This window comes from Hesperophylax consimilis, chromosome 3 (assembly GCF_061612785.1).
Source record: "Hesperophylax consimilis isolate HC1 chromosome 3, BYU_Hcon_1.0, whole genome shotgun sequence".
Taxonomy (NCBI): domain Eukaryota; kingdom Metazoa; phylum Arthropoda; class Insecta; order Trichoptera; family Limnephilidae; genus Hesperophylax; species Hesperophylax consimilis.
Genome location: NC_142838.1, coordinates 37,458,587 through 37,485,282, shown reverse-complemented (window position 1 = coordinate 37,485,282; position 26,696 = coordinate 37,458,587). Strand labels below are relative to the sequence as shown.

The 26,696-nt window shown below is 33.2% G+C and overlaps 1 protein-coding gene across 1 annotated transcript in view; it reads left to right on the top strand.

The window, feature by feature from the left end:
• The window catches only part of LOC149425426 (lactase/phlorizin hydrolase-like), a 44,144-nt gene extending 19,094 nt beyond the window's left edge, over positions 1-25,050 (top strand). The window contains exons 9-16 of the mRNA XM_089650780.1: positions 9,063-9,160; positions 14,158-14,270; positions 16,142-16,449; positions 16,946-17,213; positions 17,660-17,754; positions 18,434-18,739; positions 19,431-19,669; positions 24,584-25,050. Of these exons, the coding sequence (XP_089506906.1) occupies positions 9,063-9,160; positions 14,158-14,270; positions 16,142-16,449; positions 16,946-17,213; positions 17,660-17,754; positions 18,434-18,739; positions 19,431-19,669; positions 24,584-24,767 (1,611 nt within the window). The 3' untranslated portion in view covers positions 24,768-25,050. The remainder of the gene's footprint in view (positions 1-9,062; positions 9,161-14,157; positions 14,271-16,141; positions 16,450-16,945; positions 17,214-17,659; positions 17,755-18,433; positions 18,740-19,430; positions 19,670-24,583) is intronic.
• Positions 25,051-26,696: the final 1,646 nt, after the last annotated feature.

The window sequence follows — 26,696 nt, the reverse complement described above, 5'->3', positions numbered from 1 at the left end:
TTACAAATCAAGAATTAATATCTGGCTGAAAGAGATTAATGAAAAAAATCACGCTAGTGAGAAGGACTAAAAAGTACAATTTCTATACATATATTCACTATCATATTTTGTATGTACAATGTTAAAATAGATGTACAGTGTTTAAGTAATAAAAAATGAATATATATTCAATTTTGTTGGTTGGGTTACCACATTTAATCACTTACAACCTAACAATGGTGTATTTTCACAGCTATATGAACACCATTAATAATAGAAGATTTAAAGTTTTTTTGTGATTCAGATCCTTGCACTAAAAAAATTTAATTTTAATTTTTTACTTCGTAATAATGGATAAAAAAATCACAGATAGATAAAAAACAAACTTTGAAATGTTTTCAACTGGCTACAACATCATTATGACACAGAACACGTAAGACGGCCGAACTAACGAATAAAAAAGTAAACACACTTCGTTTTGGCTTCAATCGAAATTTGAAAATTTTAAAAAGTTATAAAAAATTTATTCGTAATCCTAAAAATAAATATAAAAAATACCTTTATGATCGTAAATTTGTTTCGAGAGTAACAAAAAATAGTGAAAATACCCTATTTAATCCAAAATGTACTATGCCCACTTGTGCACGTACATAACATGTATCAATGTTCATTTCTCGTCAGAAAATTATTGGGTTAACTAATTAATTGCAGAGTAAACAGCTATCTCAAATGAATAACTCTGTTTAAAAATATAATTGCACATGAGGCAATCAAAAGTTTAACGTGGAGGTGTGAGCGATAGTTAAATGAATGCTTAATTTAAAATGAAAACAGTAACTCAATCAGCACAAAGGCTTAGACATTACGCTATATTATGCGCCCATAAATTGGGGAGTGGCATGTACTTATTTTATGTTGGTCTGACACTCTACGCTGTAATCTTCCTCAATAGAGGGGGTCAGATCAATTGGTGGACTGCCGCGGAATATCATTTTTTTTGTATGGGATCTGTCACCTTGACAGATGACAGCCGCGTAATTACGGCGGTCCGTAAATTGTTCTGACCCCTTCTCATGCCGTAGGCGCATATCGTTGCCATGCCAACACTTTAACACATAATCTTTTTAGGTGTGACAGGTCTTTATGGTATTTTATGGCGAGCAATATGGAGATATACGAGTATAAAACGCTTTGAACTTATAGTGTGATCTGTCACCCCCTTAAAAGTCGAGACAGAATTAGGAAATTCGAAATTTATTTGTTGATAAGTCAACAAGTAGATGTACTAATGACTAGTAGGGTTATTGTTTGATTTCTGAACTGACAAGGGTTCATTAAAATGTATTTATTGTTTTGTAAAAAAAATATATATTATCAGTGTTATTCTCGCTTTACATCGAAAGCATATTATAAGAAAATATTACATATTTCCTATTTATAATAACTTGTTATTCGCAAATTTTATTTTTAATTGTTTAATATGTACGATGGTTTGCATTTTCACATGGGAGGTATTGTTAAGAATCACAAAATGAAAAATTATTTCAATTATGACGAAGGTAATTTTTTTTATTAAAAAGTTAGTAATTTAGTCAGTTTTATACAATAACTAATTGTGGTTTACCCGTGAATCATTAATTAATTGACATCAACAATTAAATGTTTTACATAATTCCGTTACGAATTCAATTTATTTTAAAGGTCCTTTCTTATTATTATTATATTATATCTTTTCTAAATATATAATGTGGAGATATCTAATTATCACCTGAATAAGAACTCCATAATAATGTTTATATGATTTGCATGAGCTTTTTTGTTTCATTTCATAAGTGGTTTGTTGATTATATAACAGAATGAATACAAGTATACAATTATTGTGGTGTAATATCTGAACCACGTAATAGATATAAAGGCGTTCCACAGGGCACCGTCTTGGGCCCACTGTTGTTCATTAAATATGTGAATGATATTGTTCAAGTTTTAAAGGTTTAAAGCTTTGTGCCATTAAATTATTTGCTGATGATACATTACAAAGCTAGTGAAATTTTACAGGATGCCACTGAGAAAATACAAACTGAGTCTAATTACATAAGTAACGCTTTGACAAAAATCATAACAACCTAAAATTAAATGTTATGAAAACAATGTTTCTAATTGTCAATAAACAAGGTGGAAATGAGCAGGCAATACTAATAATTTATAACATAAAAAAAGAAAGGATTAGCTGTATAAAATATTTGTGTGTGTTTCTTTAAGATAATGAATGCAATTTAAAATGCTAAAAATGTTGGATTCTTGAAAATGATCAGAAATAACTTGGATCTCAAGACTTGAATACATTTCTATTGTAATTCCAAATTTTATTATTGCTAGTATTTTATTTTTATGTAACGAAGCCCAAAATAATAAACTGCAGGTTATACAAAATAAAGGGATGATGATGATTTTGTAATACAATATATTTACTAGAGTTATATTACGTTACGTAATTTAAATATGTTTTCATATTCTGTTTTCATATAAAGAAAATAAAGTTTCACATTCAAACATAGAATAAAAAACGTCAAAAAGCAATGTTTTTTTTAACAATTTTATCAATAAGTTTTTGGTTCGACTGTGGATTGAACCGTCCTCCCCAGGGACTGGGTCTTAACGGTTGTGAACTTTTCAAATGACTTTTAAAACAAAAAGGATTTAATCTTCCTCCCCAGGGAATAACTAAAATAGGTGAACCGCGCTATCACTTAAGCCGAATCCTAATTGGAAGGTACCGAAATGTATTTCGTTTATTCGTGAATGCCAACAAAAAAAGTTAATAGAACGCTTTGTCATTGACAACGAGTCTTTCTGCCGAGTTTGAGATGTTGGAAAGTGGGTTAATTTCCATTTCCAAGATTCCACTTCATTCATTCATTTATTTATTCATTCAATCAAAAAAGAAAACTAATGGTAAAATACATTATACTTAACACATCTTTGGATTTGAAAAGATAATTTTTTATAATTTTCACAACAAATTCAAACATTTTGAAAATGTCACTTTATGGGCGTACAAAACACAAAGTACATATTTGAATCATGTGTTGACTGATACTATGTAACTTCCTCCATTGAAAGTCAGTCATACTTAAATTATTTAATAAAGTGCTCAAATTTCGTTTGTTGATGCGCATTAATTAAAACTAGCAGTTAAAAACCCGCTCCGCGGGTTTTTGCTGCTAGGCCCTGCGGGCGGCACTTGCTTGGGCTGCGCCCAGTTTAAGTGATATTAACAACAGTTACATTTAATAGATAGATATTAGGTCATTCACAGAGAGAGGGTGAGTATATATTGTTAAAACACGGAACAGGAAGGAGTTAATGAATAATAACATGCTCAATTTAGGCATAATAAGAATGACAGTTGTTTGAATAAATGAAATTTTACGTATTTGTGATGGATTATTTCAAATGAAACACTATTATTGACTACATGTCTACAACTGATATTAACTGTTATGGTACCTAATATAATTTGCTCATAGGAGACTTGCAGTGCTTAAATATGTGTTACAACCGTCAATGTCTATAAGTTGAATCAATATCGTATAGTTTGTCACAACAATTAAAGATAGTTACAACAAAGTTGACTGAAATAATACATTATTACATATTGATTAATTGTACCCGTGTTTATGGATAAAAGGAGGGTAATTGTGCAATGTGATTAGCAGTCGGTTTAATTAAAAGGTGTGAATTTTACTCCAACTGGTGGTAATTCTTTTCCTAAAACTGTTACTGTATCTAATAAAGTTTAAAGTTAGATTATATATACACCTTCATCAGGAGAGTAAAAATCTATATATAAAGGTAGATTATTACAATATAGCGCCCCTGAGGTGATATCTCACAAAAGCGGCGCCATGCAAATTGTCCAATTAATAAATAAATATAATGTTTACATTTTATTATGTACGTATGCATTGATATACAATGGAAATAGATAAAATAATGTTATCCGATTAAACTTTATTTTATTAAAAAACAAATAACTTTTTTAACTTCACTTTATTATATACAACCAATACATGTTTCATGAACGAAGTATACACCGAAGTCAAAAATTAAATATAGATTACAATTGGAAAAAAGAAGTGGAAGGAGGGGGGAGGGGTAAGAGTAGGCTGGGTTTATAAGAATTAGGAATTACAATATGAAAGACCAGTTAAGTGGGAAAATATTTAAAAGAGAGTTTATAAAAAAAAATTCTTGTTAATTACATCTACTTTTATAAACATGTTCTCTTATTTCTAAAATTTCTAAATTATTTATTTGTGATGCTTTATATCCTGTGTGAAGTATTTTAAGACCTGAAATTTTTTTTTGCATATAACCATAAAACAATATATTCATAAGACAAATAACATTTAATAACGGTTATTCTAATAAATTGATAGTTGAAATACTAAATAAAATAATTAAACATATTATCTTCAAACGGTATTTTTACCCTAGTTCTTAAGATATAAATAAACAATGGCGTAGAATTCTGTTTGTGGATAACGACACTTCTAAAATTATATATGTATATAAACATTCCTGGTACTATTCAACCGGCGTTTTACACTAATAACAGAATGAATAAATATATTCTTAATAATATAGATTGCGAAAATCAAACAAAAAAATCAGGAGTTTATAAACTCAATTGGGCTGGATTGTAATTTATTTTACAAAGGTAGAACCAATAGAAACTTTGAAGTCAGAACTAAAAAACATCTCAGGGTTCTAAATGGAAATAGTGAATATGAGTTTGCAAATCATCTTTTGAATCACACTTTCGATAAAAATTCAGGTCTTAAAATACTTCACTCAGGATTAAAGCATCGCAAATAAATAATTTAGAAATTTTAGAAATTAGAAAACATGTCAACATAAAATCAGATGTAATTAATAAGCAAAAAAAAATTATAAATAATAATGAAAAATGCCATTGCAAAGTAGAACTAAACTTCCAGAAGAAATCTTATTATTAAACACTTGATGTTCAAGTAATTTTGCATATTTAAATATACGCGCCAGTCATTTGATTCGTTTCTTCACCGCCAGAGGGGCGCTCTGTCGGCCACCTAGCCGCGATGCGTATTCGGGTATCGGCCATATTGAATTAACGCTTGCTTTTTTCGTCAAACGTCAAACGTAATCACGTAATTGTGGATAATTTTCACTGTAATGTAATTAATCCAATGGATTATGAACTTTCTAAGACATATTTTCTTCGATATTATCCAAAAATTGTATAAGCAGAAACGATATTTTTTAAGAAATATCGTATTACATGTGGCGATTCTATTTCAGTATGAAATGGTGTCTTAATCTTTAAAGTCTTATTTAAACACAATTTGAATTTGACCAATCACAGGGCCTACACCGTCCAGACGCTGGAGTAATAATATTATCAGATTAGGAAACTAACATGTGAAAATTGAATTTGTTTATAATTAATTGAGCAATGAGAGCGTGTAATTGGGTCGCATGTAACGATGATACGATTATGTATAATGTGTCGGTGTTTACGCAAAACTGTTTACGTCTTAATTCATAAATAAATTAAAAGAGGACAGCTGCACTTGTGCGGGGAATTCTAAAAGTCAAGATCAGAATAAAATTTTCTTACCAGTTAAATATTTTTGGAGATTTCATTTAAGTGTACAATTTTTTTTTTTCAAAGATGTCTTTATCACTAAAGAGATAAGCCAATGATATTAGCCCCTCAAGCCTCTGGCATATACTTTCAGACAGTCAGAGTATTTCCGCTGTGCAACGAAATTCAAATAAATATAGTATTTAAGAACGTACCCGAAAACTAGAAATTGTTTGTGTATCAAATTTTATTTAAAACACAATATATTTTAAATATTAAAATTATGAATGAAACTTGAAAAAGTTTTAATAATTGTACAACTTAGTTATTTGTAACTAAAATTGCTGACAACGAAAAAATAAATAAAAATACACGCATTATATTAAATACATGTATTACAAACATTATTGTCATCTAATTTTTCATAAAACATTATTTTCATCTAACTTATCATCAGAGGCGGATTTGCAGTCTTGGCCGCCCTAGGCCCCAGTCCATGTAGCCGCCCCTTTCTCAGTACCCATCATATTGACCAGGAGTATCCAAACTTTTAGGTAAACACCAGTAAGTTCCTAGGGTCAAAACCGTTTTAATTTTCCTGCCATTATCATTCATGGTTCATGGGGTGAGATTTGTCCAGGTCTTGGCGGCGGATACGTCTGCCCACCTGCTACGTGGCGGGCCGGATCGAGAGAGACTGGGTGAAGGAGGCCTTTTGACCTTTCCAGCCGGACAATCTTCACCCATCGCCTTGCACCGCAGTTGGAGGAATGTATTCATACGTATGTCACTCCTGGACACACTAATCCCCAGATTCCTACCCACCCCTCATACATTTTCCTTTTCAGAACTTCCTATCCTTCCCTTCCTTAAAAAGACCCTCCACACAGCATCACCTAAGATGACATAGGTCGTGAGGGAAAATATTTTCCTCAAAGCCTCCTGTGTGGAATTAATGTAAAAAAATACGCTTGCTAAATTCGCTAGTTCAATTACTGTATAATTTTGTCGATTGTCGCAGGCCGGTTTGATGACATTGGCGGGCCGTTGTTTGGAGACCCCTGATATAGACTATAGACTACATAATAAATTTACTTTATTGACAACTTTTATCGAAATCGATTCAGAAATTTATTTAACTATAATAGCTGCTAGTTTGTAATACTTTCTAAGGTTTCAAGGATTTGAATAAAACATTTAAAACAGTTTTAGGTTTAATTTATTTAATTAGTTTCAGGTTTATTCTCATACAATAATATAATATAAGTGTTTCACAGTTTCAATTAGGGTTGCCAGATACGGGCTGGATAAAAAGTTATTATTAAGTCTCCAAACAAATAAAAGAAATCAGCACCTCTTTTAAATAAAAATCAACTTAAGGATCAAATTCGAATATAATAACTAAACTTAAAATACAAATTAAAACGTTGGTAAAAAAATTTACGTAAAGCATTATCTAACATAAAAAAAACTGAACTCAAAACAAAAATCTGGCAGTTACAATTCTCGTCTGCACTTAAGTGCAGCAAAATCATTAATTAGATCTTTTTAAGAAATTAAATTTATTATAAAGTGATTTGTAAGCACCCAGTCGTTTTTTTAGTTCTGCTGATAAGGAATCGATTATTACTAAAAAAGTAGCGATTCTGAAATTTTCGCGGCCGTTTTTTTGTTGCATCTCTTCACCTGTATTATTCTCGCCAGGAAGTAGCTTAGGCTTTCGATTGCGTCGAAAATCTCTTTCATATTCCTGTAAAAAGGACAGTAGGGATTGGAAATACGCGAGCGGGCGAGCGACGGAGCATGATAGGTGTGGCGAGGGCGGCTGCGGGGCGTGAGGGCGCGCTGTGTGCTGTGTGTGAACACGCTCTTGCATATCGCTATTTCGTACGTACAATATTTAGGTACTTAGGAAGTAATTTCTTGTTATCATCTGTGACTTTTTTGTCACGGTTGGCCGCCCCTAATATGTGGCCGCCCTAGGCCCGGGCCTACATAGGCCTAAGGGCAAATCCGCCTCTGCTTATCATACAACATTATTGTCATCTAACTTTTCATCTAACATCATTATCATCTAAATTTTCGTATAACATTACTGTCATCTAACTTTTCATATAACATTATTATCATCTAACTTTTTTCAATATAAAAATAATAAGTAAAAACTTTTGGTTTCATGCAAAGATATTAGAAGGTTTCATGTGTACATTTTAATACTTTTCTGGTTAACTTATAGATTTGAATATGAAGCGTGGTGTTTCCTATTTCTAACGTTTAGAGCACATTTCTCACCGTGGCAGAAAGTTAGATGACATGGTCAATTCATTTTAGCTGTAAGGGGAATAATAAATAATAAATAAATTTCTTAATCAATAATAATCAACTCGTAAAAAAACTAAGTTTTTTAAAAATAATAAGTTAACAGATGTATTTAACTACATCTGTTAACTTATTACTAACAGTTGTACTTATTTTTTAACAGATGTATTTAAAATAAGTACATCTGTTAGTAAGTTAACAGATGTACTTATTTTAAATACATTTGTTAACTTATTACTAAATACATCTGTTAGTAATAAGTTAACAGATGTATTTAAAAAAATATAATTTTGGTTTGACTGAGGATTAAACCTTCAACCCAGGGACTGGAGTCAATCGCGCAAAAACTGAGTAAAATCCGTCCAGGTAGGACCGAAATTAATTTCATATGTTAACTGCTGTAATGTCATCAAATTTCAGAGAAATACGTGTGTATTAGTGATTGCCACCAAAAGTTGATAAAATGCATTGTCATCAACAACGAGTCTATATGCCGAGTTTCAGCTCGAGTGTCGTTAAGTAGGTTAATTTCCACTTCCAGGATTCCGCTTCATTCATACAAGAAAACAAAATCTAAATTCAATTTTTTTAAATGGAATGTTTTACACAATTTCAGGGAGAAAGTATTAACTCTTATATAAAAATACAGATTAAGTTAATATTTAAATATAGTTTCATGAATAGTTAAATATTTATTACCACTAAATATATTGTAAAGTTTCATTTAGCGTTTTACTTACTTTCAATCGATATTACAAACGGTATTCGGAAACTAGCTGGAGTCGATTTGGTGGAATAACCTTTTTTGATTAGAACTTTCGTCTGCGAGTAAATTCATTTCGAAGTAATTATGTAGGTAAATTTTGAAGAAAAAAATGGTCGCCAGGGGGTTAATATCAGCCGTTGAATATCCAAAAGACTTCAAAAATTCTTTTTAACCCTTATCGGAGATTTGTAGATTCACCAGTTTCCGACATGTACAACTAGTTTCCGGACTAGATCAGACATGGTACAAGTTTTCATCTCGTTGCTTGAATAATAATTAACGTAATTGTAAGATTGGTTGTTTACAAGTGCGGGTACAAGTTATAAGTAACATGACCAGTGAACCGATCTGCTATTATAATAATCAGCGCAGCATCCCATATCATTATTTACAGAGATTAATCCCGCTCAGTGCCGAATCAACATGGGGAACGTTAGGACGCTGTTCTTTGTGACTTCACTGTTCATGAGGTGCTTAAATCATTTACTAACAAGATTATTTATCTTAAAAGTGTTGAATTTAAATATTTAAAGAGTGATTCAAATACATTTACGTTTTACATCTATTCAGTTGCAGTTCAGTGTATAATAAATAAATGGTGTTGTGATATAAATTAGGTCCGCGCTACTCTGAAATCAATCTTTCTTCAATATTTATTAATATTGATAATTAACTAACTATCAGACGTTTCCTGACAAGGGTAGACAGAGACAAACAAATTTGTCTCGGCTCACACTATTTGATTCATTCAAATGCATTTAACGTCGTATGCACACAAACTCTTCTTAAGGCGATGCTCTACATATTAATGCAAAATCATGTGTTTTTGGTTTGAAAATTTGGTCGCCTAGAAATGTTTCAGATGCTTTAAATAAATACCGCAAGTATAATACATCTTGGCCTTTAAATTAATCGAGTATTTTTTACATAAGTCTTTTTATAAGCCCAGAAAAAAATAATTTATTAGGCCTATGAAAACTGCTTTAAAGTTCCAAATTTCCTACTTACGAACCCATTTTCGGGTATGGTTTTATTGTATAATGTGGAAAATTAAGTTATTTATAAAAAGATCGTAAAAAAAATATTTATGCCTGAACATCCACAAAATAAAATAAAAGGCACTTTTTGGCCATGTTTTTTCTTGCCTAAATCAAAACAGCTGGATGGTATTAAGCGGGAATTTAAGCCTTATCGCCATCTACGTAAGGAGTGTTATTGATGGTGGCTCGATTCAAAATATTACACGACGTAGTGCATCGCCTCAATATAATTAATAATTGTTTTTTTTAGGTTTTTCTCTTTGGTAAACAAATTTAATAATTTAATACATTATTTGCAAAAGTAAAGTGGCTGGAGTTAGACGTATTAAAATTTTATTAAATCTCTATTTTAAAAATTAATCCAACATAACCAGCGATGTTTCAAGTTAGTTTTTAGTTATTTATTGTTGAGTTGCGTATCTTTTTTGTATAAAAAGATAAGTTTTAGACAGTTAAATAAAATCAACAATTTATCCAAGAACGATTTACTGTATTTGAAAATGATATTTTTTTCTCAAGAAATTTGATATTATTTACCCTATTTCGGGCACATTGAAACGCCCACAACCGTGTGCATCTAGTAATAGAACTACAACATAAGTACCATTAAATAGTTGACGAATATGTTTAGTTTCAAAATTATTAACAGACTGCATATTATTGTTGCAGAAAAAAACAAGGTTTTTTTACACCTACAAATTATTATTTTAAAATACCTTTTGTTCGTGTTTGCCTTATGTAACACATTAAACAATTTTCAAAAAATTTTTTGAAGTTTTTTTTCGATTGCCATCTTTTCATTTTTGAAAACAAACAATACCTGCAAATGAATTAATCTTACATTTTATAACTTTTATAAAACTATTTTTAATTATTTATATCACGATTTTATTTTCCGGGAAAAAATATGATTTACATGAAAATAGAAAAATATTATTTAAAAACTTTTTCAATTCAACGAATTTGTGAATGAATATAATATGTATATCTAATGTAGGTAGGTTCTTTTAAAATTATTTATTCAAAAGTTTTTAAGCAAATCTCGTAAAAAGTCATTTTAATATATATATATTTTTTTTAACATTTTAAACCTGCTAAACTACTTTTGCAGTTTGTCAGCAGTATAATAACTACTTTGTTATTCTAACAAGCATTTGTTTTGATCCACAAACACAAGTAGTTACATAGAATTTCAAAAATTTATCAAATTTGAACGTTAAATTTTAGGTTCTGTGAAAGTCTTTATTAAACTTCTGTTGTCATATCATAATGGACCAGTTGCTTTAAAGAACTGAAATAACAGAACTTGTACAGAACTTTAAAAATTGATAATTTTGTGAAACAATCCGGACTTATTATTATTTTTTATACACTGTTTCTTTACATTGTATCAATGTTTTCATCTGAATTTATAACCTCACCAGGACAAGCCTGTCTTATGGTGAGGTAGTTGCATCGATAGTTTAAATATGACATCAAATTTTCCACCATAAATGATTTTATGAAAAAGTTATTTACAGGGTTTTCCAATAAGAGGTATAATAATATTATTTTTTTATTAGAATTACTCAGAATATTTATTATATGGCATTTCCCAAGGTTTTTTTAAACAACCGTAGTACCTATACATTATTGTATGACTAGCTGACGTTGCCGGCTTTGTCCGGGCTTTATCCTCCTTTAATGGGTGGGGAAAGGGGAACGGCATGGTTTTTAGAAATTTCATGTAGACAATTCTGCTTTAAGGGGTGGGAAAAGGGGATAGGCATGGGTTGTAGAAATTTCATGTAGACAATTCTGCTTTAAGGGGTGGGAAAAGGGGATAGGCATGGGTTGTAGAAATTTCATGTAGACAATTCTGCTTTAAGGGGTGGGAAAAGGGGATAGGCATGGGTTGTAGAAATTTCATGTAGACAATTCTGCTTTAAGGGGTGGGAAAAGGGGATAGGCATGGGTTGTAGAAATTTCATGTAGACAATTCTGCTTTAAGGGGTGGGAAAAGGGGATAGGCATGGGTTGTAGAAATTTCATGTAGACAATTCTGCTTTAAGGGGTGGGAAAAGGGGATAGGCATGGGTTGTAGAAATTTCATGTAGACAATTCTGCTTTAAGGGGTGGGAAAAGGGAATAGGCATGGGTTTTAGAAATTTCAAATCGACAATTCTGCTTTGAGGGGTTGGAAAAGAGAATGGGTGTTTTTTTCACACTTGACTTTCATGAGTTTAAAAAATTCATCAATCTCGGAATAAAACTATGAATTTGTATAAAAACAACCCAAACCGTCGAACCGGTACATTATTCTTGATTTAATATTTTTTTCAATGTGAAACCGCATAAGTGACCCGATTACTCCCAACTGTCTGAAGCCAGTAAGAATATTGCATCCCCAATTGGATATGTTGTGAAGATGAATGTAGTGGGGAGAGGAAGGAGTTGGAGAAGAGGGAGGTGGAGAAGTTCCTGGCTATTTAGATCTGGTCATCAAACACGGACAAGCCATTTAAAGCAAAGTTTCAATTCTGAATGGAAGTCTGAAACCAGGGCGATACTGGTTTATTCCACTCTGGAACGTGCCGAAATTATTCTATATAGTATTTTAAATTGTGAAATAACACGAATCAATCATATTAAATTTACTTGCGCACGTCGAGATTTGAACCCGCGACCTCCAGTTCTAGATCGGTCGAAACATATATTTGGGCAGACGGTGTCCTGCCACAGACCTATTCTATGTAGATCGCCTTTTATCTGGTGGCGCTGTTGTCGGATACTTTATGCATTTGACATACATGAAATACATGCGCAAGTCATATGCATCGTAAATATAATTTTGACTTTTCATTTGACATCGATCATTTCAGCAGATTGGGATTTTTGTTCAGTACGATAGACAATAAGTAAAAATGCGACCGACACCGTTCTATACTCTTAAAAACTGCCTTGAAGTATATGTCTTTGACAGTGTGAAAGATTGCCGTACGAATACCATCCACAGAAAACACTTTCGATATACATTTATTTTTATTTTTATATTGATCTTATCGTTGCGATGTGCTTGAGATTCTTGCGTACGTCTTCTACTGCTCTGATATTGTGTTCTCCATTGTAAGTTTGTGCGTGCTTTCTATTGTCTCTTGCATTTTGTTGGCATCGTGCAGGAGTATAGGAATGTTGCTTGTTAAGGTTTAACCTTTTTCGCGACATTTACTAAATTTAAAAAAATAATACGCAAAATGATACACAGCACAATCAAAATAAAAACGAAAAAAAAGATAAAGCAAACTCACACGTTTTATGTTCGTAAATCCGTGGAACACTCCTGAAAAAATTGTAGCATCAGAGAAACGTTTTAATCAGTACTGATAATGAAGCGATGTTTGAGTTTGGTATTTTCTCTATATGCGTAATACAGGTGTCAATAGATTTTTTTTTTTTTATTGAATAAACTGTTTTTATAAACCCAATAATAATATTATTGTATATATAAAAAAAAAAAAAAAAAAAAAAAAAAAAAAAAAAAAAAAAAAAAAAAAAAAAAAAAAAAAAAAAAAAAAAAAAAGTCAATAGATTTGTTCACACCGCCATATTTTAAGTACGACCTTTTTTTTCTTATAATAACCCTTGAAAATAAATTTGGAATTGACAACAGCGCCACCTATCGGGTCCAAAACTATCCTTTCTTTCAAGCTAGACACAAAATTTCATTGAAATCGTTTGGGCCGTCTCAGAGATTAGCGTGTACGAACACTGTGATATGTGATTTTTATATGTTTAGATAACTTATACTCATAATAATAATTATATTTCGCTAATTTATAAGGCGCCGTTTTTGTGAAAAATCACCTCAAGGGCGCTGTACAAATATATTTATTAAATAATTAATACTAGAACTACTTACTTGTATATCTAGTGACTTACGACTAAGGCTAAAACTACTGTCTCAACGACATATATATTTACACATGTAGAAACTTAAAACTAACATTAACAATCTAATTTTATTATCGCCAGAAGAAGAAGGAAGTACTATAATATTAGGGTGTTTTTATAATTAATTTTGGAACACGAGTGCAAAATGCGCCCAATGGGTTAGCTATTATAAGCTTTTGGATTCCACTACGTAATACTAGTAGTCGGGATTTATTTCAATGCAGATATTCTGGTACTAACTACCATATGTATTCCCCATTGCCCAGAATGCTTATGGAGGGAAATAATTGTATGGAGTCAGTGGAGATCTTTTAACAAATACAAAATATTTTTACAGAAATATATATTTTTTACTATTCATATGTAAAAGCCCCTAAAAAATGCGTTAATAATTAATAAATTATTTAAATAACTTGTTATTGTTCTGAAACCAGTCCTAAAAAAAGGTTTCTCCATGAATTAATGAATTATTTTTAATATTATATTACATATTTCAGCGTAATTTGTTCAATTCACGTACCAATCGCCGAAGTGAGGAACTTCCCGAAGTACTTTTATTTCGGAGTTGCAACGGCTTCTTATCAAATAGAGGGCTCTTGGAATGTTTCTGGTAAGTCTGATATTACTTTTTGTACCTAAATATAAATTATAAACAAAACTAATGTAAAAACATACATAAATAACAAACATAATAACTGACACAATAAAAACGGAATATAAATATTACAAATAATATTAATATTTGGCTAATTTATATAGCGCCGTTTTCGTGAGAAATCACCTCAAGGGCGCTGAACAAACATAGTAAGAAACTTATTACATATATAATAACAAACATATTACAAACATTTTATAAGTATTAAGGCTGTGACAGACCACTATAATACTTTTGTGGCTTGGCTTATTTCAGCGTATCGCTCGCGATACATTCGCATTGGTAGTGTTTGGCGAGAGATGCTGAAATAGACCAAGTCATGATGCGTACAGCATAATGTGTCGCCTACCTTATGTTTATACGACTCGTTATTGCATTCAACAGATGAAGAGTTTAAATAGTTCATGGAAGAATACTAATAAATCTAAAGAAAACATGAAACAGAACAAGACAGAGAAAAATAAAAAAGGTAACAGTCTCAACTTGGAAACGCACTCAGGATCTCTGTCTTACCGGGACAACGCTTCTAACCACTCGGTCATTGGGAACTAATTAGTTAACGTAATTTTTGTCGATATCATATTTCAAATTCAGAATTAACAATAGTATATTTTTGAATGATTACAAAGTTCTAAAGAAATTATTTGTAACCAAGTTAGTGTCTCGGATAAAAATATCCGATTTTCATTTATATTGTGTCCTTGCTTTCTCCTTTTTTTTATTTTTCTGTTCTTGTTCTGTTTCATGTAAAGTTTAGATTTATTAGAATTATAATCTTCCTCAGTGATTTGTTACATTGATGGGATTACATTCAAAAGTTTAAAGAAATGTTATTCCAATAAAATCTAAAATAAATAGTTTTCAGGTAAAATAAATTAAAGGTTGAAATAATAAATTTCAATAGAACTCAAAATAATTAATATAAAGTGCTAAACTCAAAACATATTTTCTACAGGTTATATGTTTCTTTCTTTACATGCGAGAAATTGACCTATTTTTAATATTCGCGTATTATTCTTTACAGTTTATTGTCAGTATGAAATCAGCAACTCGCAAAGCAAATCGTAAAAAAATAACCCCGTGGGGGCAGATGCCGATGGCGTACTATTTTTTTAGATATTACGTGCAGTTCTATAATATCACAACAATTACTTCCATGGTAACAACAAAAACCGACGATAAAATAATTATTGTTTATTGGTTGGAATCGAGTTATCAAGCATATTATTTATAGATTGTTGTAGCTAAATGATTCATGAAAAAAGGATCAGGGTCTATGACTTTGAGAAGAGAGCAACTTCTTTAGCAGATTATTAAAATAATAATATCGTTCAATATTTTAAAAGCATCTGAAACCTTTAATCATTCTCATTCGAACACAAAATCAGCGTGTGCATTCGCTTTGTCTAGTCCAGATCCTAAGGAACTCTATCATTAATGGCTATAAAATTATTAGGCTTTGTATCTCGTGCTAGGTTACTGAATATGTTTAGTTTTTTGTAAATAATTACACACGCAAAAAAAACAAGTTTATCCGTCAAGTAAACCGTTGTGTACTGTGTACTGCACGGCGACAATGTTAGGGTTTTCGAGCAATATAGCAAATTTAATAAAGTGGACCTTATCGAAAGGTATTCTGAATGTTCGTTTCCTACAATATATCCTCAAATATTATTTTAAAGAAACAAAGTTTTAGAAAATAATGTTACAATTACAATTTACTCGTTGTTACGTGCTCACCGTCAAATCAGACATCTCGCCAACCACGACGTCAAACATGTAAGGATACATATTTTTTTATTTATAATTTATTTTAAACTCAACAGATAAAGGAGAAAACATCTGGGATCGTTTGGTCCACACATATCCAAAGGAGATTCTCGACTCGACGAATGCAGACATTGCTTGCGACTCTTACAACCTTTACAATAGAGATGTAGAGATGCTCAAGGAACTGGGTGTGGACTTCTACAGATTTTCCATCTCCTGGTCCAGGCTGCTGCCCACGGGGTTCCCCGATAGCATTTCGAAGGACGGAGTGGACTATTACAACAAGCTGATCGACGCGATGTTGGCTAAGGACATCGTTCCCTTCATAACGCTTTATCACTGGGATCTTCCGCAACCTTTACAGGTAAACACGACAATCTGATAATTATTCATTTTTCACCATGGCACAATATCTCAGGAAAGGAATTGACCTCTTGTACAGATGTTCTCCACCAGCATATCCTTCTATTGTTTCTGATGTATTCCTTCCATGTTCTGTCATCTTGTACGTAGCTGTCCACCTCTTCCTTGGTCTGCCTCCTGATAATTCCCATTAGATCTTCTATTTGGCGATGATCTTTGATGTGTTTGCCTGGCGTTTTAACTCCTTATCGCAGCAGAGAGAGAGAGAGAGTCATGTCCACCTCTGGGAAATATCTCCATTCTTGTTTAGTATCCTCTTTCCCTGCTTTTCATTTTACCTAAAGCAGTAGTATTTGCTTTCATTACATCCAGCCACTTAAGCTTAATCCTCAGAATATGCCATCTTATTGAAAGTTTTTCAAAGAGGAGCATCTTTGACCTCCACACCGGAAAAATTACTCCATGTAATAAATACAACCCCTTGTTTATTTCTAAAGGACCTAGGAGGTTGGACCAATCCCTTACTGGCTGAGTACTTCGAAGACTACGTCCGCGTGGTGTTCCAGACTTTTGGGGACCGTGTGAAGATGTGGGTGACCTTCAACGAGCCGCGTGAGTTCTGCCAGGAGGGATACGGGGGGGACACCAGCGCGCCGATGTTAAACGTTTCGGGCATTGCGGACTACATGTGCGGTCACACAGTACTACTGGCCCACGCCAGAGCTTACCATCTTTACAACGAAGAATACAGGACTAAACAAAAAGGTACTATTTTTTTTTGAGTGTTGTTGATCTGCTATATTATTTTTATGTGTTTGAATGTTGAACTAACCTTAGACGAGAGATTATAATCATCATCTTCGACACTACGACTTACGATTGAAGAGTCCTGTCCGCCTCCATGAAATACCTGAAGTTCACTGATGTTGTATTGGTTTCTACACCCCTACCTGGATTCAGTTATTTCATTCCATGTCTCAATTGGACTTTTAGTTCCTTTATATTTTGCAGAGGGTCCATTAACTATCTCCTTTGTATGCGATATTTAAATTGGAACAGTTTACAAAAGATATATATTATTTATGACGTCCTGAATGTTCTCTTTCTTTTTCATACACAACTTTTTTATCATCGTTGGCTGTTTGTTTATTTTTGATCCACCATCCTATTCCAACCCGTAAGAATAAAATAATATACATGTAATTTTCCAGGTTTCATTGGAATCACTTTGGACGCTTATTGGAATGAACCTGCCACAGATTCACCGGAAGACGCCGAAGCTGCTGATAGGGCCATACAGTTTAACGTAAGAATTAAAGATCTTCCTCAAATTTATTTAACTTAGTTTACTTTAAGCTGTGTTTTATCCCAATTTATATTTGACCAACACTTGAGCTCATTTTCTGATGACAACACTATTGAAAGCTAGTATTAATACATCAAGAATTCTTGTGCAACGCTTTTCAGAGTAGTAAATAATCTTAGGCTCACTTTTTTCGCAGAAATTCACGTGTGACAATTTCATCAAATTGCCATTATTGTAATAATCCCAGAAAGCTTACCATGACAATTGTCTTCTTCTGATGATCACAATTTGTTCAACAGCTTTCACCTTTGAGAAACAGTATTTAAAGGGGGCTTTTCAACTGTCAAAAAATATAATGGCGCTGAATGGCTATTTGATGACAATTTTAAATTTGAATTTCTGTTAACCAACCCCCATCTAAGTCTCGTTCTGGTGAAGACCACCATTCATAAATGAAAAATTGCTTTAAATGCATTTCCCAAACTTTAGTTTCCTCATCTCCTTCCCTTATCCATTCTATTCAGCCTCAAAATATACCTGTCGATAAGATAATGCAAAAAAATAGTTTTAAGGGATGACAAATTTTGGCTTCAAGGCTCACCCCTTTACCTAAAGTAAATCAGTTTTTTAATGTGGCTTAAAGTTACATACCTCTCTTACCTTGATCATTTGATTACAGTTTGGTTGGTTTGCCAACCCCATCTTCAGTCGCCATGGAGACTACCCTGAGGTAATGCGCATCCGGATCGCCGAGCATAGCGAACGCCAGCAATTCCCGCGTAGTCGCCTGCCCGCCTTCACCAAGCGCGAGGTGCGCATGGTTGCAGGCAGCTCGGACTTCCTCGGCTTCAACCATTATTCCACCAGAATGACGAAGCTGATGCCACTTAGAGAATTATCTGATGTCCCGTCCTTCATGGAAGATCGCGGAGTACAGGAATTTTTCGATAGCAGCTGGCCAGGATCTGCATCAAGCTGGTTGAAGGTTCGATATTAACATTTTTTGGATGATTTCATTGGTTGGCGGACTTCCTCCACCATAACGAAGCTGATGTCACACAGAACTATTTGATGTCCCGTCCTTCAGGGAAATTCTCGTAGTTCAGAAGTTCTTCAACAGCAGCTGGCCGTTGTTCTTTAACCGCCAAAGAACAAAGCCAACTGGTGTTGAAGAACAATCTGATTGAAGGTACGATTTAACTAAGTCTTAAGGGCCTCCTCTAGGGCTTTCCACAGAGTTTTTAGAAATTTAATGTAGACATTGACTTTCCTCTTGTTATGAAGGTCAAGTATGCACAATCTCATCAATTTCAGAATAAAACTGTAGATTTGTAGAACAATCAAATTCACATATCGTACCTAATCCCACTGCGAGAGAGCATTGGTTTTCAGTGCTTCGTACATTCTGGAACACCATCAATAGGATAAGGGTCCCCCACAGTCGTTGAATCTTTATGATGCGCAGCTGGTGGGTCCGTTTGAGAATCGGTGATGTTTGAATGCGGTGCGGTACAGATCGTATGGTCAACAAATTCCTGCTTTATTAATTTTTCGGTGGAGTGGATGAGGTCCAAAGGCCCTATACTGGTTCGCAGTCCTTAATATTCTCCTCTGATCCACCACTATAAAAAGAAAAAAGAATTGAGGGGTAAATAATGTGTTCATTTTGTGTCCAGGTGGTTCCGTGGGGATTCAGAAAGGCGTTGAACTGGATAAAGGACGAATACAACAACGTTCCCGTGCTGATCACGGAGAACGGCTTCTCTACCAGGGGCGGGCTGCAGGATGCTGACAGGGTCAACTACCTCAATAAGTACCTCAACGCCTTATTGGACGCCATTGAGGACGGGTGTGACATCAGGGGATATTCCACGTGGAGTCTCATGGATAACTTCGAATGGTTAAATGGTTATACGTAAGTTTTTTTTTAAATTCATTTATTTGACACTTTTTTTTCTTCAATTTAATGCACGAATGAAGTGGCACTCTTTTTTCTTGCACATGAAATTTAACCAACTTCCCAACAACCGATCGATCCGAAATTCAGCCGATAGACTCATTGTCGATGACAATGCATTTTATGCACTTTTTGGTGGTAATAACGAACATACACGCATTCTCTGAAATTTTATGACATTACAGCAGTTAATATTAGTACCTACCATATTATTGTAGCAATTCTATATCAACGTCCCAATATCACACTCCTATGCGACGGATTCAACAGCTAGAAAACAAATACTACGATGTTGTTGTATATATATTTAGTACATCAATTTCAATATATAAGCATAGCCTATTGAAGTTTTTTTCATCAAGTAGTGGAATATTTTAATAAAGGTATTTGATTTGACTAACACATAATAATTTTGTCAACTGAAACAGAAAAAAATATTTTGGAATTTTTATGTTTTGTGCCTGCATGCTGTGTAGATCAAGTTGAGTGATATTTTGACTTCATATTTATTTTTCTGCAATTGTTTTAAATAGTCGTTTCCTGCACTATTTTCGTGTATAATTTCGTAAATATTTTTATATATATATATAATGCAAAAGCCTTAATAGGCGTGAGATTATATATATTATAAATAAATATACGATATAAATGTCGGTCCTACCTGATTGGAATTTAGTTCAGTTATTAGCGCGGTTGCCTCACGTCCCTGCGGAGGAAGGTTCAATCATCAGTCAAACAAAATATGCATACATTTTTTAAATATCAATTAATAAAAATTGATGTATCATAGTAAAAATACACATATATCATTATCAGCATTAATTCAATTCAATTAGTTTATTATTCCAAATACAAAAAGTTTATTTTCAATGGTTTTTTTTAATAAATTTATGTAACAAAATTATGTAAATATAAAAAGCGTAGATAGTTCATTTTGAGCACACCCAAAATAATCATCACTGTCTTCATCAGTTTTATTACAAAGCAAATCATAGACGAATTTTTTTTATAACATGCATCAATTAGTCGTCTTACCTAGCTGTTGTATATGTAGATTGCGAAAAAAATAACTATTTCATAAATATTTTTGTTTTTTTTTGCGAATACCGCGCAAGTGTCCCAACCAGTGGCGGCTCGTGATTTTTGGACGTACTAGAGTGTTATTTATTACAAAAAAACAAAACATTGCATTACTGATATTTTTGTAGCCGAAAAAGTCTTCTTGTTTTGTATGAAGTTTTTCAGGAAATCTGAAAAAGTTAAATCGTTTTTCAAAAATGTCGAATTTTAATCGAAGCACTCTATCACACTCAAAAATCACGAGCCGTTACTGGTATCAACTGTTCCCAGCTGTCCGGAGCCAATCAAACTATGGCACCCCTAATTATCTGCACCCAGACAGTTCACAAAACGCACGTGAGCGATTCCCAACTAGAAAATTAATAATTAAGCCGTCAAGAGGGCAAAATAAGGTGTATGGAATCAAGTGTGACTATGAATACCGGTAGTTGGGCATTTCCACGAATGTTCAAATATTACTTGATACTTGTTCACACTAGTTTAGTTAATGCGTCGCACGCCTCTCGGAGTCAGGACGAAGCATAGACGTCCAGACGAGCGAATCAGAGAAAGGGGACAAACCAACTTCCGCGGAGCGCAGTCGGCAATAAGTACACAGTCAACTAAACTTGTAATCACCATTCGGTCCTCGAAAATAAATTTTATTTACGTATACTAGTCCTTTTTTACAATGGCGCGGAAACTGCTGGCTGCGTACAAAACTACATATCCCAAATCGGGTTATCGAAAGTTCTGGCTAGTTTCCAAAATTTCATATTTTGTAACACTATTTGGTTAGACACTTTTACAAATGTGTTATAATTTAGCCACCTCACTCAATTTTAGCATCTTTCACGCCATGCGATTCGTTTAAAAACGAACATTCAGATCCTGTGCAGAAAAGTCCCACAATGGACAGCTATGAGAACCTTTGGCTCACTTTATCGAACTTTACTTTTATGCGCATGGTCTGGTTATTTCAATGTGCGCCTTTCGGTGGTCAATGTACGACTGATGTCATAGTTTATTCAAAGCATTCTCGAACCCTCCTGGTGCCAAAAATATGGTCACGTGGTTTGCCTCCAGCTCGTCGAAATGATACCCAGATTTCATATTAGGGCAAGTCTATTAATATGAATATCAATGGGACGAAGCTGTTATTGTACAGGGTTTTCCAATAAGAGGTGTTATTTTGAATAGCCCGCTATTTCGGTAGATGTTACTTTTGAAGCTGTCATTTTTTGACATTTGACAAGTTGAGAGTTGACACGAGTTGTTTGGTATCAAAACTGGTCAGATCCAAAATTAAAAAAAAATAAAATAAGTATTGAACTGTGTTCATTATTAACAAAAGAACAGTTCTTATTTTTCAAAAGCAGTCATATCCGCATATTTTGTAAGAGAAACCGGTTTAAAAAGCTGCTGTTGTATGAAAAATAGTCAAATCCAGCACTTGTTTTGGTGTTTCCTGAAAATTCACCTAAAGTGGAGTTGACCAGTTTTGATACCAATTGACTCAAGTAGAAACTACGCCATCAATAAAAATGGAACGATACACGCTTCAACAACGCATTGAAATGATTAAAATTCACTTGAGTGAATCAAATGCAAATCATCTTGAGTGATGCGGCCCATTTCCACTTCGGTGGCTTCGTCAACAAGCAAAATTGTCGCATCTGGGGCTCGGAAAACCCAAGAATTATTGTTGAAAAGCCTCTCTATCCTCAACGTGTGACTGTTTGGTGCGGTTTATGGTCCGACGGAGTCATTGGTCCTTTCGAGAGATGATTAATGATTTTTTATGGCCTAAATTGGATGGTAATTATTTGGATAACGTTTAATTTTAACAAGACGGCGCTACGTGCCACACAAGCAACGAAACTATTGATCTTTTACGATTGAATATCAAAATAACACCTCTTATTGGAAAACCCATGTACATAGTGAAGAAGGGAAGGAGACAGGGAGGAGGATGGTTGGGAAGTATATGGCTATTTAGATCTCGTCACCAAACACTGCTAAAGCTATTTTAAATTGATCATTTTCCAACTTTCCCGAAACAGTTTTCTATCATTGGTTTCAAAGAACTCATTGCGCTGATACCTACCTACTATTAATATCCTATTTCTAGTAGGTAGGTAGGTATTTGTTGAAAATTGATAGTATTTTATTGAATTTGTCTGCCATATAAAAAAAATATAATAAAAATACTCATAAATCATTGATAAAAAATGTATAGCGTGCTTTTAATTGATACTAGTAAATTTCATTGTTGTATTTCAACTATAACCCCTGTGACCTAGATAGCTATTGATATCTCAGTAAAAATATATGATATTGTATGATAGTAATATAAAATGCGTCCTAAGTAGCTACCTACTTATTCTTACTTTTTAAAACAGCAAATAAAATGGAGCAAGTATATTATTGTTGAAACAATTAGAATGAAAGTTATGCGTGTTATATCTGACCTCTAAACTGTAAATTAAATTGAGACTACTAAAACATTAAGGTAGGTGACACATTACGCTATACGCATCATGGATTAGCTTATTTCAGCATATATGCTGAAATAGGCCAAGCTACGAAAATATAGCGCGCTTATGCGTGGTCTGTCACAGGCTTTATGAATAACACAGATGATTTGAATGGTACCTACCGTATAAGGTAATATAATATTTTGGGAGCAATATAATTCTCTTGCATTGCTTGCAAATTGTAGCATGTACCTTTGACGAACTCAAGAATAAGAACGTCGACCAGTATTTACGTTCGACGGCGATTGCGAGCGGCCTGTATTTTATTTCTCTCAATTCTAAGAGCTTAGTTAGTTCACCTCAATTCATTCATTAGGCAGTTATTTTGCATAAACATCGACATTATTTAAAAAGTTATGCATATTGATAGCTTATCCGACACATTGGTTGCCGCAGCGCCTTTTGTCTACCGACTGTCGGAATCATATTCTGACCGTGCTCACAATTATCGCTAACTGACCATAGACGACGGATTTCGTCAATATTGTATTGACATGGAGATTTATCGATTTTCTGTCCAAGACCTCCAGTAAGACAGATCCTTTAATTACGCTTTCATCAACTTTGAATTCCTTGCAAATTTCCACATATCATACATGGTTTTACCGCACATACGCCTTTAGTATCTCATTTCTACAGAATTCAGTCTACAAGTAAATACTTTGTGAATGGGTACCTGATTAACCCCTAGAATGCCATGGGTAAAATGACAATCGCCTGCCGTATGACGGCTGACACTATTTTCGTAATAAATTGCTTGATTATTTCAAAATTACGTTTTTGTAATTTTTTCCGTGTTAAAAATATATTTCTCCCTTTTGTAGTTTTCCCAGGATAGCTAATTATATTCAGAGAAACGATTTTTTCTTTCTCTAATGTTATAAAATAACATGATGCAAAAAATACGAAAATATTCTTAAGTTTTATAATTTTTTTAGGTAAATAAGCTTTTTCCATAGTAAATATCATTACTAGTCACGTGAGGCTTTTCTGTGAATGATTACAGTACGATGACGTAAGAAAATCGGAATTATAACACTTGACTCTCTTTTTCACAGCTAAAATTAACATATTTGCAAGTGATGAAACGACAAGCTAAAAGAATAATAAGATACAATATTTCACTGCCAAGCGAATAAAATATATTTTAGTGTGCTAGGAACATTTTTAAGGTTAAAAATACCATAAAATCGAAGCAAGTGCGTTGAGCTATTCGGAAATCCACGGTAGATTTTTTTGGCACACTATGGGTTAATAATGATTTTATTTTTTTCAGGGAGAGATTCGGACTTTATGAGGTAGATTTTTCAAGTCCCAACCGGACGAGGACAATTCGGGACTCGGGAAAAATGTACGCAGAAGTCATCAAAACGAGATCAATCACTTCCATGATGGAGGACTGTCCGCAGTGCCGAGAGGAGGTTCAGCCCATATACAGCATCAATGCTCTCATTGTGTGATATCTACATAGCTACGAGTACATTGACTGACTATCTCTATTTATTGAACCTATAGTTGTTATTTTATAGTACCTACATGAGATGTTCTAGACATCTTACAAAAGCAATAATAATTATTGTGATAGATTAAGAAGGAAAACATTTTATTATCGAAAAGTTTACACCATTTTGATTACTTTGTTATTTATGTATGTCTTCCTGCTATTAAACCGCATTCAGACAGTAATGAAAAAAGGAGCAAGGAGCATTTTCAGACAGTATTAAAGTGAAGAAAATATATATTAAAAAATCCTGGTTGTATTTTATTGATCTTATTTTTCAAATCTGTTTTCACTGTGTTTTTTACTCTTAGTAAAAATTAAGATAATTTTTTATTCTTATGCCATTGGCATTTTATATGTCTTAATGAAGTTGTAGCCAGTTGAAACCGTTTCGTAATGTGCGGTTTTAGATCTATTTTAAATCAATAATTATGAATGAAAGTATTAAAAAAGACGAATTTTTAGAAGTACAGGGTTTTCCAATAAGAGGTGTTATTTTGAATAGCCCGCTATTTCGGTAGGTGTTACTTTTAAAGCTGTTTTTTTGACATTTGACAAGTAAAAACTACGTCATTAGTAAAAATGGAACGATACACGCTTCAACAAGGCATTGAAATTTTTAAAATTCACTTGAGTGAATCAAATGCAAATCATCTTGAGTGATGAGGCCCATTTCCACCTCGGTGGCTTCGTCAACAAGCAAAATTGTCGCATCTGAGGCTCGGAAAAATCAAGAGTTATTGTTGAAAAGCCTCTCTATTCTCAACATGTGACTGTTTGGTGTGGTTTATGGTCCGGCGGAGTCATTGGACCTTTCTTTTTCGAAAATGAGGCTGGAGCAACAGTTACGGTGAATGGATTGCGCTATTGAGAGATGATTAATGATTTTTTATAGCCTAAATTGGATGGTATTAATCTACGTGCCACACATGCAACGAAACTATTGATCTTTTACGGGAAATATATCGAAATAACACCTCTTATTGGAAAACGCTGTATAATAATCAGAAAAAAATACTTTCAATCGTCCACATATTTTAATGGTGGTCATAGTTTGTGAAAATACCTGGTTAATGTGAATGCTAGATAAGTGTCCCAACTGCTTCTAACCGTCTGGAGACAGTCAGAATATGGCATTCTCAAATTGTGTATGTTATTTATTTTATATTATAGAAACAAACTGTACATTATTTACAGAGATGAAACAATATACAGGAATAAGATATTTCATGTTGGGTACCTATGATATGTTTCCTTGTAATGTCTGCTAAGTGGCATGTTTATTCCCTAATTACCGGATGACGTGTGTAGTATGTAGATGTGTGTGTAATGTAGGTGTGTATTGTGTGGTATTCGCATTGAACACCTTATATTATTGACATGATGTCACGTTTTAATTTGTTACGGGGCTGAAGGTAGGGGGGGGGGGAAGGAGATAGGGATGATGAAGGTGGAGGACTACCTGGATATTAAGATCTGGTCACAAAATACGGATTTTTATTTTGTTTATTTATTATTTATTTAAGCATTTATAAAAAAACGTTGTAAGAAACAAAAATAAAGTAGAAAAAAAGATAAAAGTCCCTATGAACTTAATGGTGGTCTTTTGGTGGTGGTTCTGACAGCATTTTGCACTCTGGGACAGTATATATAAAAGGACCTGGTTGGATTTTATTTTTCAGGTGATTAATATTATTTTTAATAATATAAAGGTGTCTATCATAGGTTCGACAGAGAACTTCATTATTATTGATCTTTTTTTCTATCTGTTCGATTGATGAATAATTTCTATATTTATTTTTTTGTTTCATCTAGTTCTCCATAAACGCTTATACACCAATATATTACTGAAAACATTACAAATTTGAGATACATTTATGTTTAAAAA